General features: G+C 41.3%; 1 protein-coding gene across 5 annotated transcripts in view; it reads left to right on the top strand.

Annotated features, from left to right (window-relative positions):
• The window catches only part of BCKDHB (branched chain keto acid dehydrogenase E1 subunit beta), a 217937-nt gene that overhangs the window by 258 nt on the left and 200606 nt on the right, over positions 1-17073 (top strand). For all 5 annotated transcript variants that reach the window (XM_059701117.1, XM_059701119.1, XM_059701118.1 and 2 more), the window contains exons 2-3: positions 7896-7973; positions 11851-11919. In XM_059701117.1, the coding sequence (XP_059557100.1) occupies positions 7896-7973; positions 11851-11919 (147 nt within the window). The remainder of the gene's footprint in view (positions 1-7895; positions 7974-11850; positions 11920-17073) is intronic.

The raw sequence follows: 17073 nt of genomic DNA, 5'->3' as shown, positions 1-17073 counted from the left end.
GCTGGGGGCTGCCCTGGGCGCTCCGCTGCCACCCACGCGTGTGACCCGAGCCCTGCTCCCTGGAGCCTCGTCCCGCCTTTGGGGCCGACGGTGGTCTCCTCCTGGCTCTGTTTTGGTGACAGCTTCACTCTTGGGAGGCAGCCCTTCTGCACCCTCGACACGGGTGGGAGTCTGGAAGGGCCTGAGGGTGAAGGGTGTCGCCGAGGGCTCACCCCCTTTCTCCGCTCCCCATCCCGGCTTTCCCTTCCCTGGGCTTATGTATTGTTCAGCTGGCCCGGGCCCGGGCCACTCACAACAGGCTGCGGTGTTTACAAGGAAGGTTCTTTACTTATTTTTATTTTTTCCTTTGGCAGATTAGAGAAAACAGAGGAAGTAATTGATTTGATTTTCCCAAGGTCACAGAATAGGTTCTTTCTAGAGACGGGAGAGATCCAGGCTCCTAGCTAAGCCTAGTACGGAGCCTGTGCTGGGCTAGGCTGCAGGTGAGGGGAGGAGACGGCCTCCAGTGCTGCCCGAGGTGGGAAGGACATAGAGCACACCTCACAGTACGGCAGGCCTTTCACGATTTCTTCTGCAAGTTCTGTGTAATCTTCAAACGTCCAGTGTCTGTCATCAGATCATCGGGAACAAAACGGTTCCCTTTTCCTTGTCTAAAAACTTCCCCGGGGCTAGAGCTGAAGTGTGTGTGTTTACTTGTGAATAAGTGAGAATGAACTTTTATTGAGGGCTTACCAGGGGCAGGCACTCCTTTGATGCTTAGGACAACCTTAGAGAGGCTAGTCATGTTGAAATTCCCATTTTCAGTTAGGTTATTTGAGGGCTGGAGATAGTTTGCCCAAGGTTACACAGACACATTAGTGGGATTATATCTCTCCATAATTGTAGTTTCAATACAAATATAATCTGCATCATTTAATCAGAAGCATCTCCCATGTTGTTATATAGTTTTTGTGACCTTCTTTAGAAGACATGTCCTCTGGAGTAGAAACACTGATTGAATGGTTAAAATCTTGGTCCTAGAATCAGATTGTCCTAGGTTCTGTTTAGGTCCTGATACCTGTAACTTTGGACTCATCACTTACCCTCCATAAGCCTCAGTTTCTATATAAGTAACGTGTTAATAATAATGCCTACTTCAGAGGATTTTGTTATGAGGACTAAGTAAAGATGATGTGTATGGTATACTTGATACAGTCTCCGACTACACTCAGCAATAAATGGGAACTTTAAATAATTACCATTATGCTTTAGATATTACACTTTTGCAGTGTTATAAATAATGCAGATAGAAACATTTCATGTGTCATTTATGTGACATTATTTCTTTAGGATAAAGTCCCAGGGAGGATATTTCTGACTTGAAGAAATGAACACTTTAATGGATTTTAATGCATAGCTCAGATTTCCATTTTATACTCCCATTTGTATGTATGAGGGTGAGTGTTGGGTATCATGCTGAAATCACAGGTGTACTGTAATATTGTGACTTATAATAAAGACTACCTATTCAGTCTTTGTTCCATTCCTGGCACTGAGCTCCTTAAACCCTTGAAATTTCTTGTGATGGGAGCAATAAAGGTGTCTTGTTATGTTAATGTTGAGTTTTGCAAAGCCCCTGTCTGTTAAGAATGGGAGCTGGTCACTAGAGGAACCGATCATGTGATTAGAGAGTTGGAATTTTCACTCCCACCCACCTGACCTCTGGGGAGGGAGAGGGACTAGAAATAGAATGAATTGTCAGTGGCCCATGATTTAATCAATTCTGCCTATGTAATGAAGCCCCCATAGGAACCCAAAGGGACAGGGTTCAGAGAGCTTCTAGGTTGGCGAATAGGTGGAGATTTGGGGAGAGGGTGTGCTCAGGGAGACTGGAAGCTCCTTGCCTCTTCCTATATTCATTGCCCTATGCATCTCTTTCATCTGCCTGTTCCTGAGTTATATCCTTTTATAATAAACCAGCAATCTAGTAAGTAAGCTGCTTTTCTGAGTCCTGTGAGCTGCTTTAACAAATTAATTGAACCAAAGAAGGGGGTTGTTTGAACCTCCAATCTTTATCGGGTCAGTCAGAAGAAGCATAGGAAACAACCTGGATTTGCCATTGGCATCTGAATTGGCCAGTGGGGATGATAGTTTTATAGGATTGAGCCCTTAGGCTGTGGAATCTGATGCTGTTATTGGAAAGGGGTCCTGGCCCTGAGTGTGTCTGCCTAGGGTCAGCCGGTAATCTATTATTTTTTTTTTTCAGTTTCAAGAAAAATGATTTTAAATATAATGTTACATGCAGTGAACCTTAATATTTCAGGAAAAACGATCTTAAATATAATAATGTTACATGGAATAAACATTAATATCTCAACAAAAACAATTTTAAATATGTTACATGCAATAGACACCAATTATTTAAGAACAATGATCTTACATATAATAATATTACATGTAATAAACATTAATATTTTAAGAATAAAAGATTTTAAGTATAATAATATTACCAAAACTGTACTAACATAGTATGATAGCATAAAAGTTGTAGGAAATATTAAAAATCTGCAAATAACAGGATTACTTCTATTATATTCTAGAATATTTTTTCCCCTTCTGGCTCTATTTTTGTTCATCAGTTTATGTTATTCATTATATTCCACAAATGAGTGAGATCATTTGATATTTATCTTTCTCCAACTTGCTTATTTCGATTAGCATGATGCTTTTAAAGTCTATTTTGTCTGATATGAGTATTGCTACTCCAGTTTTTTTTTCTTTTCATTTGCATGGAAAAATTTTTTCCCATCCCTTCACTTTCATCTTGTGTGTGTCTTTTGTTTTGAGGTGGGTCTCTTGTAGACAGCATATAGTTGGGTCATGTTTTTGCATCCATTCAGCTACCCTACACCTTTTGATTGGAGCATTTAATCCATTTACATTTAGGGTCATTATTGAGAGGTACTTATTTATAGCCATTTTAATTCTGTATGGCTAGGTTTCTCTGTTTCTTCTCAGCATTTCCTTACAGCAATCCCTTTAGCATTTCTTGTAATGCTGGCTTGGTGGTGATGAACTCCTTTAGTCTTTTATTGTCTGGGAAGCTCTTTATTTGACTGTCTATTTTGAATGATAGCTTTGTTGGATATAGTAATCTTGGTCTCAGATCCTTACTTTCCATTACCTTGAGTACTTCATGCCATTCCCTTCTGGCCTGTAGAGTTTCTGATAAGAAGTCAGGTGTCAGCCTTATGGGAACTCCTTTGTAGGTAACAGTTTTCTTTTCTCTTGCTGCCTTTAAGATTCTCTCTTTGCCTTTAATTTTTGGCATTTTAATTATGTGTCTGGGCGTGAGTCCGTTTGGGTTCGTTTGTTTGGGTTTCTCTGTGCCTCCTGAACTTGTGTGACTTTTTCCTTTACCAGGTTAGGGAAGTTTTCTACCATTATTTCTTCAAACACCTTCTTTATTCCTTTCTCCCTTTTTGCCTCTTCTGGCACACCTTCTATTCTAATATTGTTACATTTCACATTGTTCCACAGCTCCCTTAAGCTGTCCTCCTGTTTTTTAATTGTTTTTTCTTTTTGGTTCTCTAATTGAGTGATATTTTCAACTCTGTCTTCTAATGCACTGATTCGATCCTCAGCTTCCCCTAATCTGCTGTGTATTCTTTCCAATGTGTTCTTTATTTGTGTTATGTCATTCTTTATCTCAGACTGTTCTTTTTTCTTAATTACTATGTCTTTTTACATACTTTTGAGCGTTTTTAACATCATTACTCTGAACTCTGTTTCAGATAAATTTTTTATCTCTGCTTCATTTATCTCTTCTTCTGGAGAATTCTTTAGTTCATTCATTTGGGGGTTGTTTGTTTGTTTCCTCATTTTGGTTGTCTGTTTGGGTTTGTGACTATGTTTTAGGTAGATCCTCTATACCTCTCAATCTAGTGCAGGACAGTGTTAAAGGCTGTTTCTGACTAATTGGATCAGGCAAATACTCAAAGCCTCCAGAGACTGCCTCTGTCTACAGACCCCAGACAATTGTCCTCAGGTGTGGCGAGAGTTTTTTCAACAGGATGGGGCAATTGCTTCTGCCTGGAGGCTAATTGTTAATTTTAATCTCTTAAGTGGCCTCAGGGCAAGGCTTTTTCCAATAGGCTGTGTCCACTGTCTTCCCCCCAGGCAAGGCAGATGTCTATGTGGGAAAGATGTTCTCCACTGTGTGAGGGGATGACTCAGCCCAGGAAACTTGGGGTGTCTGCCTTCTGAGCTCTATCCCCCAAGTCCCCAGTCCTGGGTTCTGCTCTCACAGCTCTAATCCACTTCACCCTCCCTCTGCCAGAGCACAAGGTGGGTGGCTCCACAGGGAATTTTTGTGTGTTGGCCCTTTAAGAGGGTGCTTGAACTTTCAGCTGCCACCCCCTGGCAGACAGCACCCCACTGCTTTTCACAGCTAGATGGCGGGTGTTGGTGATGAGGCCCTGGCAGCAGGTGGCTTTGGAGGCGCTGCCAGCTCTAATGGGCCCCAACGAGAGTGGGACTGTGGCGGGATGGTAGAGCAGGTGAGCGGGCAGCGCCAGGCCAAGGAGCGTGTGAGCGGGGGGCTGATCATCCCGCCGATCGCCCCACAGACAGCAGCCAGCGGGGCGGGGGGGGGGGGGGGGTGGGGTGGCGCCGCCCGGCTCCCAGGCACTGAGGGAGCCAGATGGGAGCCTGATGATTGCCCCGCCGATCACCCCGCAGGTGGTAACCAGTGTCCATTACAGAGAAAAGGCAAATAGCAATATTAAAATATTTCTTCTAATTATTTTCCTTTCAATGTGCACGGATCATGCACTGGGCCACCAGTAGGAGAATAAGTAGTTATAAGGACATTAGATATTTGAAATGATCTTACCTGTGAATAACTTGTCATTTCTTCCTGACCCATCCACAAAACATACTACAACTTTAAAAAGAATTGAAAGTAGATGTTGCTGTATTAAAAATTGTTATTTAATAACATGTTGATAGTTGCCAGGTGCGCGGGATATTGGAGCAGATGGGTGGAAAAGATGAAGGGATTAAGAAGTTCAAATTGGTTGCTATAAAATAGTCATGGGGATGTAACATATAGTCAATAATATTTTAATAACGATGTATGGTGCCACTCTGGGGTGATCACTCTTCAGTTATATAGATGTTTAATCACTGGGTTGAACACCGGAAACTAATATAATATTGTACAACTGTAAAAATAAGTTATTTAAAAATTTTTTTTTAAAATATATTTTATTGATTTTTTACAGAGAGGAAGGGAGAGAGATAGAGAGTTAGAAACATCGATGAGAGAGAAACATCGATCAGCTGCCTCCTGCACATCTCCCACTGGGGTTGTGCCCGCAACCCAGGTACATGCCCTTGACCGGAATCGAACCTGGGACCTTTCAGTCTGCAGGCCGACGCTCTATCCACTGAGCCAAACCGGTTTTGGCTAAAAATTTTTTTAAATTGTCTGCCCTGGCCAGGCAGCTCTCTGTTTAGAATGTCTCAATACTCCAAGGTTGTGGATTCAATCCTCAGTGAGGGCAGATACAAGGATCAACCAGTGAATGCATAAATAAGTGGAACAACAAATCTCTCTCTCTCTCTCAAAAATCAGTAAAATATTGACATTTAAAACTTTTTTTTTAAATATATATTTTATTGATTTTTTACAGAGAGGAAGGGAGAGAGACAGAGAGTTAGAAACATCGATGAGAGAGAAACATCGATCAGCTGCCTCCTGCACATCCCCCACTGGGGAAGTGCCCTCAACCCAGGTACATGCTCTTGACCAGAATCGAACCCGGGACCTTTCAGTCCGCAGGCCGATGCTCTATCCACTGAGCCAAACCAGTTTCGGCGACATTTAAAACTTTTAAAAGCATCTGGTAGAATAGCAGTTAATCCCAAACCCTAAAATTTTGAATTTATTTGAAAAAAGTATTCAGGAGTGAAAGTTTATGTGCTTACATGGAAATATAACCTTTAAATAACCTTATAAATTATTTTCATATAAGGGGAGTAAATTCTTTGTGGCTATCAAGCAATACTTTCTAAATTTCCTTGGTATGATTTTTACTATTAAAATCTTTGCTTTCTTCCCTCTGGAAATTTCCTGAGCAGCAATGAAACATTCAATATTAATTTTAATGGTTAGCAGACTTGAAATAAATAGCAGCGTAGATGTTTAGGCATTTTTCATCTTCCTAGGTATTACCTATGAAAATCCTAATTGACAAATAAAAATCTTGCTTTAGGAAATGTATGAAATAGGAGAAAGATTGGGAATGCCATGGTGGTTGGGAAAAAAAATTTAACCTAAACTATTATTATCTGGTGCAGGACACTAATAAATACTTTATTATTAGTGTCCTGTACTAATAGATACTTTAAGGAAAGTATCTATTAAATGATATAGCCTTAGCCTGAAGAAAAATAAATTATGGACAGGTGGTGTGATCGTTTTTTCTTTGACATAGTTGATATAACAATATTTTCTTTAATAAATTCCTGCTATCTCTATCAAAAATAAGAGTAGAAACAGGCCTTTATTCTGGCCAGGAGGGCAGTAGGGAAGATCTGATTGGGGATCAACAAGACCTGCACGTAGCGGTGTTGATGGGGTTAGATTACATAGAGAAACAGTAGGCCATGTGTCAGTAGATAATGGAAGATTCAAGATGTCATAGATGAGAGCCTGCCATGGAAAAAATTTTTTTCTAGAAAAAAAAATGAGTAATCAGTGCCTAGAGGGCTGAAGGCAATAGCAGTAGCCGTTGTGTCCCAATGTGGGAATTAGAACCTGGATTTTGGAACACACCAGGCTACTGAGGAGCACAGAGATGAGATGGGGCAGTAGTCAGGGTAGGCAACAGGTGTTGAAGGGATTTGATATCAGCATGGCTATGGGCTAAAGTGAGCACCAGTGCATAGATGGGCACTAAAATGAAGACTGGGCCTGTGGATCAGAGAAGATTTAGGCAGAAGCCATTCTCTGCTCTGAATAGTGGTTTTGGAGAGGAGTGGACCCAAAGTTATAGGATGACTATGGTCACTGGGCAGCATCAAGGCTTAAATCATAGCTCTGAAGTCATAATGTTTTGAATTTCCACATTTGGAACTTTGTCAAATAAAGCTTTGTACCCTTCAGAATAATGCCCAGGCCAAGATGAAGGACATGGACAAAGTCCAGAATCTAATAATAAATAACTAATATTTACTCAGCACTCACTGTGTCAGGTATTGTTCTTTGTTCTTTACATGTACTGATCCATTTAACCCATTTAGGGAGATGGAGGTTGGCTTGCAGAGATTCTGACTGGAGCAGTAAGATAAAAGGAAGAACCAAGTGTGGTTTGTTTAGGCCTGGGATTCTATATTTTCCAAACACCAGCAGTTCTGGGTACTAAAGTTTTTTGTTAGTGTTCCTTATTTTTTTTATGCCCATGACCATTTGCTTTCATTGGCATAATTAACACATGCCACTGTGGGCATGTGCATTCCTATGGCTTATGTTCCCAACACCCCTTAGGGCATCTTCCCAGGCCACTCTCACTCTGGCTGGTAAACTTTCCTGACTTTGCTTAGCCTTTATTTATTTTGTACACACATTTGGTCACTTGATTATATGCCTTCTTCCTTGTTTTATACTTGTTTTTTAATTGTTTAATATGTGTAAATTTTGCCTCTTCAACAGCCCTCTTGAAGTCTGTGTTGCTTTTTTATCCTCTATAGAGCTACCATCATTTTAAATAATCCAATAAATTAATGTAATATGTTCTCTACCTTCCTTTCTACCTTGATTTTAATCAAGTTGTAATCAACTGTTAAGAAATGAGTTATTTTTATATATTTTACTATGTATGAAATGTAATTTAAAATTTTTATTTTTACAGGACAAACTCAGAAAATGAACCTTTTCCAGGCAATAACAAGTGCTTTGGATAACTCATTGGCCAAAGATCCTACTGCAGGTAAACTTTCTTTGTGTTTGCTTGTGGTTGCTGTGTTGCTTCAGAATTGAAGATTTACTGGAAATATTTGTCTGGAGGTCAATGGTTAACATTATATGTACCTGAAATTTATAAAACACCTGACCAAATGGTTAAGGTCCAATAGTCTATTCATGATGTTAACCCATTTTAATCTACTCATTATGAATTAGTTCTCATTTATCTCTAACATCATCACATTAACTTTCTCTCATAGTATGTATGGTTCCGATACTATACTAACACCTTCTGGATTAATACCTACTGTGCACTCCTGTTTCTCTAGCATATAGAAAAAATGGAAAGTACCACTTTGTTCAGCCATCCTTCCTATATAATAAAACCCTAATATGCTAAGTGTCTGGTCAACCAGTCAAAGCGTAATATGCTAATGATATGCTAAGGCCGCTCAACTGCTTGCTCTGACGTGCACTGACCACCAGGGGGCAGATGCTCCGACTGGTAGGTTAGCTTGTTGCTGGGGTCCGGCAGATTGGGACTAAGTGAGATGGGCTGGACACATCCCTGGAGTCCTCCTCTGGTCCGTTACCTGGCTGGCCAACCTCCTGCGTCCCTCCCCATCTCTGATCATGCACCGGTGGGGTCCCTCGGCCTGGCCTGCACCCTCTTGCAATCTGGGACCCCTTGGGGGGATGTTGGAGAGCCAGTTTCAGCCCGATCCCGCAGGCCAGGCTGAGGGACCCCACTGATGCACGGATTTGTGCACTAGGTCTCTAGTCTATTTATAAAATCAAGATTTGATTTTGTGCTTTCGTTTACATTACATTTTCATTCAAGATTTTTTAAAAATATATTTTTATTGATTTCAAGAGGAAAGGAGAGGGAAAGAGAGACAGAAACATCAATGATGAGAGAGAATCACCAATTGGCTGCCTCCTGCACCCCCCCCCCCCCCACCCCCACTGGGGATTGACCCAGGCATGTCCCCTGACCGGGAATCGAACCTTTACCTCCTGGTTCATCACTGAGCCATGCTGGCTGGGCCAAGATTTTTTTTTTTTGAGGAATAACTTTATTTATTTTTTAAAATATATTTTATTGATTTTTTTTTATAGAGAGGAAGGGAGAGGGATAGAGAGTTAGAAACATCGATGAGAGAGAAACATCAATCGGCTGCCTCCTGCACACTCCCTACTAGGGATGTGCCCGCAACCAAGGTACATGCCCTTGACTGGAATCGAACCTGGGAACCTTCAGTCCGCAGGCCGATGCTCTATCCACTGAGCCAAACCAGTTAGGGTGAGGAATAACTTTAAAAGTAATCTTATCAAGTTAAATTGTTAATATAAAAAAATTGTCCTCCTGCTGTATGTTTTCTAAATTTGATTGGCTGTACCTTATACTTTGGACTTCTACTTGAGAATCCCTAGTTTTAAGATCACATGAAAAACACGTTATTTTTTAGGAGGAAGTAAGAGTTAGATTGTTGGATCTTTTCTTTTTTTTGTTGTTAATATTCACCCAAGGATATTTTTCCATTGATGGATCTTATTTTGTTTTGAATGCTGTCTGAGAGCAATTAATCTAGATGAGTAGAGAAAGGTGTTATTTTCCCGGTCCACAAGTCTGGTTAGGTGGATTAATATGACTAGAAGTTAGCTCTATGAATTCTCATTATTTTCTTTGACTTACTCAAGCTCCTCTCAATTTGTACCTATATTATTTTTTTTCTTGCTCAGTATGTCCCACTGTACTTGTCTCCTTTCTGTTTCATACAGTCTAAGTCACAGTCACATAACTGACTGTTTTGTCAGTTAGAATGCTTTGCTTTCAGCTCTTTTGATTGGTGACTTTCATTGTATAATATCCTATATAATAAAAGCCCAGCGACTGAAACGGTGGAATGACTAGAATGACCAGAGACCAGAACACCATGGCCCTCGCCCAGGCTGGTCCTGCCCCCCAGGGAGTGGTTAGGGGCGCCCATAGGCAACGTGATAGGGTGCGAGTTTGATGGGGGAAAGTTGAAGAAATGGGGGGAAGGTCTTAAAGGTCTGCAGGGTTGGGGTTGTTGGCCTGGAGTAGGTTTGGAGTGTGCTGGGGAAGGAAGAGGAAGATCCAAATGGAAAATGGCTCAGCACAGTACCTTTCTCATTGAGAACAGGGACAGCGCCAGCTGTGGACTGAATGGGTGGTTCTTTCATGAGTGCACTTGAGACCCACATGTTCATGGCAGCGGCAGGACTCCCAAAACTTCACTGATTCCAAATAGTAAACAGCTATCAACGTCAAAGAACAGAAAAATCCTCTCCAACCAGAGGCCCTGGATGTTGTAATGCGAGTGAAGGAAACACCACTAAAGGAGGAGCTAGAAAAACCAGAAGTATGCGACCAGAGGATCCTGGGATTGTGGAGGACGCCTGGGCGCCTACCGCTAGAACATGAGCCTGTTACTGTGCATGTACATAGTCATCCCTATAGTCCTCAGTCTCGCAGTATTTGGACGTGACTTGTGGTGGGAAATTATTTCAATTGAGGTTTGCTGTTCCCTTGCGGGAGGAAGATCAAAATTAAAGGTTTTGTTTGTTACCTTGGTTTGAAGCGTAGGAAAATGGGATAGTGACGAATAAGAAACTTTGGAGATAGTGAAGGGCAGTTTGTCCAGACTGTTGAGAGCTCAGAATTGGAGTTTAATTGGGATAGAAATCCTGCTAATAGCACGTGATGCCTGAAATCTGAGCACTCTACTTTTAGGTTTTTCAGTTCAAGTTTTTGGAGACCGCCTATTAAAACATTCCTGGTTGGAAAGTGCAGAACACCACGGCCCCTCCCCAGGCTGGCCCCCTCCCCCCCCCCCCCCAGGGAGCAGTTTGGGGTAATCAGGCAGGTAGGCGAGTGGTTAGGGTGATCAGGCAGGCAGGCAGAGGTGGTTAGGGGCCATCAGGCAGGCAGGCAGGTGAGAGGTTAGGGTTATCAGGCAGGCAGGCAGAGGTGGTTAGGGGCCATCAGGCAGGCAGGTGAGTGGTTAGAGGCGATCATGCAGACAGGCAGAAGTGGTTAGGGGCGATTAGGCAGGCAGGTGAGTGGTTAGGGGCCATCAGGCAGGCAAACGAGTGGTTAGGGGCGATCATGCAGACAGGCAGAGGCGGTTAGGGGTGATTAGGCAGGCAGGTGAGCGGTTAGGGGCAATCAGGCAGTCAGGCGAGCAGTTAGGAGCCAGTGTTCCTGGATTTGAGAGGGATGTCCAACTGTCGGTTTAGGCCTGATCCATAGCGGGATTGGGCCTAAACCGGCAGTCGGACATCCCCGGTAAGGTTTGTGAGAGGATGCAGGCCAGGCTGAGGAAGCCCCCCCTCCCATGCATGAATGTTGTGCACCGGGCCTCTAGTAACATGTATAAAAAACCACTGGCCAGGGATTCAGGAGCCTGGAGTGTGAGTCATGGTTCTGCCTCTTGCTTTCTGACTAGTTAGCAAGTTACTTTACTACTTATATGACCTCAATTTCTTCATGGTAAAACAAGATGAGATTTTAGATCAGTGGTTCTTTCATAACTGGAGAGATTTTGACCCCCCTTCCTCCTCTTATATGTTACATTGCCTAGAGAGATTTTGGCTATTACAGCTGTGTGTTTGGGGGTAGAGATCAGAAATATGATATGCTTCTGTATGTCTACAATGCACAGAGCAGGCTGCTACAGCAAAAGAATTATCCAGTCCAAAATGTCCATAATGTCACAATTGAGAAACTTTGACTTGGATCTATGGTCCAGATCTGTTTTCTGTTTTTTTTTTTTTTTGTAAATTTATTGTCTTGTTTTCTGTTTATATTACTTATCGTTGTTACTATTACTTAGGGATTATTAAATAAAACGTGTTCTTTAAACATTGTTTTTCAGTAATATTTGGTGAAGATGTTGCCTTTGGTGGAGTCTTTAGATGTACCGTTGGCTTGCGAGACAAGTATGGTAAGTTAATATCTTTATATAAGAACAGTATTCCTGTAGGACTTTTACTTAAAGATCTTGAGAATATAAAATATACCTGTTATATTATTGCTATATCCTTATTATATGAATGGGTTTCTTTTTCATTTCCATAGCCACCCATAGAATCCTTTGGCCTAGATTTCTCCAAATGTAGCATCCCTTTCGTCTGGTTCATGTTACACATATTATAGATTTCAAAATAATCTTCATTAAATGTATTGCTTATCACCTCATTCATATGTCCAGGAATCTTTGATATTATTGCTGCCTGCCTTAGCCAATTTCAATTCCATTGCCTCTAGTTTAAGATTCTGCCCTATTAGTCTCTGTTAACAGAGTTCATCTTTTTTTTTTAAAAAAAAAATATTTTTATTGATTTTTTACAGAGAGGAAGGGAGAGGGATAGAGAGTTAGAAACATTGATGAGAAAGAAACATTGATCAGCTGCCTCCTGCACACACCCCCTACTGGGGATGTGCCCGCAACCAAGGTACATGCCCTTGACTGGAATTGAACCTGGGACCTTTCAGTCCGCAGGCTGATGCTCTATCCACTGAGCCAAACCGGTTAGGGCTAGAGTTCATCTTTTATTACCTGTGTTAATCAGGCAGGGTTCTTCAGGAAATAGAAGTATTAGGATATGTCTATATTTCTGTGTGTATATGTATATATCTATATCTGTATATGTATTTGTGTATCTATCTTTCTATATGGATAGATAGATCTATGTATCGAGAGAGAGAGAGAGAGAGAGAGAGAGAGAATGAGTAATAGAGAGATTTACACACAATTGTGGGGACTGGCAAGTCTGAAATCTGTAGGGCAAGTCAAAAAGCTGGAAACCCAGGCATAGTTTCTATATTGCAGTCTCCAGGCCAAATTTCTTCTTCTGTGGGAAATCGCAGTCTTTTCTCCTAAGGCCTTCAAGTGATTGGCTGAGGTCCAGCCACATTATGAAGGGTAATCCTCTTTACTTAAAGTCTGACTTAAATGTTAATCACATCTAAAAAATACCTTCACAGCAATATATAGACTGGCATTTGATCAAACAACTGGGCAACATTGCCTAACCAAGTGGATACATAAAATGAACCATTACATTACCTTTCATCCCAGCTGATGGGTGTCTTTTGTTAGCATGAGATTGATTTCTACCTCTGCTTTCATTCATTTCATTTGACTCAGACTCTCAGAATGCATTGTGGCCCATCCCAGCCTTCCCACTCCTGACTTTTTAAGTGAGGAATGTTTCACCTGCACCTACTGTGAGGGATGCCTTTGACCGTTTATTTCCTCTCTTGGTTTTATCTAATCTGGCAAAGCAGTTAAGATGGGGTGGGAGAGTTGACATCTATCTTTCTTCTTACCATTGATGATGCCCTGTAAGGCTCCTGTGTGCTAGCAGAGTAAAGGGTGAGGGTCTCTAAGATATTTTTTTTCTAATTGTTGTTTCTTCTTATTCCATTCTTCTCTGAATTCAAGAAACCATAGCTTATTCCATATCACTTACCAGTTGTTCTTCTCTCTTCTCTTTAATAGCAGGCTGACTTTCTGGGTCCTGTCCCTCTGCTTTTGCCTAGTTGTCTATTTCTAACAGCTGTTTAGAGTTTGACATGGTTGGGCCAGTCTCAACTATCTCAAACTATTTCAGTTAGTTCCAGCTAATTTAGACACCTATAAACTTTAGATCTTAAAAAAAAGTAAAAGCCTTTATACATTTGATTTAAAAAAAGTAATGCATATGCATTGAAGACAATTTGGGAAATATAGAAAAGTATAAAGAAGATGGAAAAAATTGTCCATACTTCCAGAGACAACCTCGAGAAAACCACTGTACATAGCTTAGCTTGTACACTTCTAGACTGTATTTAAATATATTTGCATGTATTAACTAATATTTAAAACACCGAATTACACTTTTTTTTTCCTTAGGATCTTCATCTCTGCTTACATTGCCCGTCTGTTCTTGTATGCTGTCTGTTTTATCTTTTAGAGCCTTTAGCATATTAAATTAACCATAGTTGTTTTAAATTCTGGTCTGATAATTCTAATATCCCTACAGTGTCTAGTTCTGATGCTTGCTCTGTCTCTTCTAATTGTTTCTTTTTTGCCTTTTGTGATGCCTCATAATTTTTCTTGATATAGAGTAAGGCGATTTACTGGGTAAAAGGAACTATTGTAAGTAGGCCTTTAAGGACGTGGTGAAGAAATGGGGCAGGGAGGGGAAGCATTCTATAGTCCAGCAGTCGCCAACCTTTCAGACCTTACATATCATCAGTGGTCCGCGGACCACCGGTTGGCGACCACTGCTATAGTCTTATGAGTAGGTCCTCACTCTTTTGGTGAACCTGTGCCTGTGGACTATGAACTTTACAAGTGTTTCTTAATTTTTTCCCCCTCGCAGGTGAGACAGGATGGCTAGAGTGGGTTAGAGTTGCTTATTTTCCTTCCCCCGGGTCAGTTAGCTCTGATAATCCAGCAGCCGAGGCTCTGGTTAACTAGTTTCACCTGAAGGCAGATCTTCTTAAGAAGGTAGTGCTTTGGCCCTGGCTGGGTGGCTTAGTTGGTTGAAGTGTCATCCCATACACCAAAAGGTTTCCGGTTCGAGCCCTGGTCAGGGCACATATGGGAAGCAACTGATCGATGTTTCTCTCTTCCTTCTCTCTCTAAAAATCAATAAAAACATGTCCTCCTTTAATGAGGTTAAAAAAAAAAGGGGTGCTCTAGTGCAGTGGTTTTCAACCTTCTGGCCCTTTAAATATAGTTCCTCATGTTGTGACCCAACCATAAAATTATTTTCGTTGCTACTTCATAACTGTAATGTTGGTACTATTATGAATTGTAATGTAAATATCTGATATGCAGGATGGTCTTAGGCAACCCCTGTGAAAGGGTCGTTTTATTGCCAAAGGGGTCGCGACCCACAGGTTCAGAACCACTGTAGTCTAGTGTGTTTCAAAATTGTTCCTTGTCTGCTTCCAGCAGGGGATTTTTTCTCCAGTATTTACTGTGGGAACCTAGTCCAGCTCCTGGAGGTAAACCTCGCAGTGGGGCCTCCCCATTGACGGAGTCTCTTGGCGTTTTTAACTCTCAGACTTGTCCACACTGAGCCTCCAACAATTTGGCAGTTACAGTTCAGGTTTTCCTACTCGGGCACTGGTTCCTGCGGTGGTTTCAGCTCCTGGGTCTCTGCTCCTTTAAGTTGAGATTCCCTGTGATCAAGTGTCTGTCACTCTCATCTTGGGGGCAGTGGCCTGCTCTGTGTCCTCCCCTCTCTTATGGGTCTAAGAAGATTTTTCAGTCTATTTACCTTCTTGTTAGGACAAAGTGTCAACTTCTGAGCTTCTTGCATGTGGAACTGAGAACCAGAAGTTGAAAAACATTTTTGTAACTTCTGGTGACCCTGTGAATGAGTGAGGCCCACAATGTCCAGTCCTCAGCAGCCCTGCTCAGTTCTTATAGACTCATGCCCATGGCTTCATATTTGTCTTTTTTCTGTTACCTCTTGTTTTTCTCAGAATTATTGTCTTGTCTGTATCTGTGTAGTTATATTGCTGAGCAATTTCTAGCCTTCACTGTTCCATCTTCCCTGAGCCCGTGTGTGGTAGCCTGTCATATGCTTGTTAAAGCTGATAAGTCTTCTCGTGGCTCTCTGCCCAGGTTTTCATCCTTGCGGCTCCTCTTCTTACTGTATCCATTCTGACTGGGGCATTTCATCCATGCCACCTTCAGGTCATGCACTAGCAACTTCGGAATTTCCATCTCTAGTCTAGACCTCTAGCCTGAGCTTCACTTCAGATCTCAGTGTTCCAGTCACTTCCAATTCAGCATTTTCAAACTCAGTTGAATTTATTGTCTCTAACCAGCAGACTCATGCCTCCCAGTACATTTTCTATGTCAGTGAATCTGCCACCATCTATTTGGTTACCTAAGCCAGAAACCAGGGAGGTCCTAGTCTCTTCCTTTTTTCGCATTCCCTACATCCAGTCAAGTCCTACCTACACTTTTATCTTCATAGTTTGTCTTGAAAATAGTCTCTTTTTTTTCCATTCTCACTGCCTGGAGTCTCACTTTAGATTCTTAATCATTTCTGCTTGGACAGTTTCATTTTTCTTAGTAATTACGCTCTCTCTAATCCCCTACCTTCTTGCCAGTGTGATCATTCTGAAACATACATTTCTTGGTGGGATATATAAAAGACTTTGTGATCTGCCCCCTACTTACCTACCTGACCGCAGATGCAGTCAATATTACTAATATTCCCTAAGCCCCTGTTTCTTTTCATCTCTCTTCCTTTTCACATGCCATTTGAGTTCCTCTCTCTCATCTGATTACCTGGTAAATTCTATTTCATGTTGAGATGGGTCCTCTGACCCTCAAGAAGACCAAGACACTACTTAATCACTGCTCAGATTTTGCATCTTGCAAGTTATGTTGTAATTGTCTTTCCACCAAATCTGTGCACCAGACAATTTCTTAAAGGCAACAGGTATTTAAATTGCTTGTGTATTCCTAGCTCTTAACGTAGTGTTGGTGAATATTGAGACAGTGGCCTATGGCCTCAAAAAGGGGATTTGTTTATCTTCCTTTAATGATTTTTTGTTGGTCTGATTCTCTTTCTTAAAAAATTGGTTAAAAAAAGGGAGAAACTAAGTCCACTGCTTTTAGAGGGCACTGCAGGTTTATGTTTATATGACAAGGGGCTGAGCTAACGAATGGCTCTCTTAGCTTTATTGTCAACAACTGCTGTGAATTTTCATAACAGCTTTAGGACTGGGATTCCAGGTTGATTCATAGGAACGATTAAGTCACAACTACTGTCTCTAATGAGAGGAGGTGAGCTTCAGTGTCGGAAGTGAAGAATAAAAGAAATTAAGAAGAGAAATATGTTATTAAAAATGCTTTCTGCATATTAAAACGTATCACTTGCCTTTTAAAAATACTCCTCTGCCCTTTTGAGTGGGAATTTTCAGTTATATGGAAATATGTCTGCTTAGTGGTTTTACCCCAAAGTTAATTAATTAAAATATTATATTGATATATTGAATGCATTGTATGAAATGACATAGCGAAGACAGCATTAAATGACAGCAAAGACAATGTTTTATGAGGGATTGATTAGCTCTCTGGGGA

Source organism: Myotis daubentonii, chromosome 6 (genome assembly GCF_963259705.1).
Source record: "Myotis daubentonii chromosome 6, mMyoDau2.1, whole genome shotgun sequence".
Classification (NCBI taxonomy): domain Eukaryota; kingdom Metazoa; phylum Chordata; class Mammalia; order Chiroptera; family Vespertilionidae; genus Myotis; species Myotis daubentonii.
This window is presented reverse-complemented; position numbering and strand designations above follow the sequence as displayed.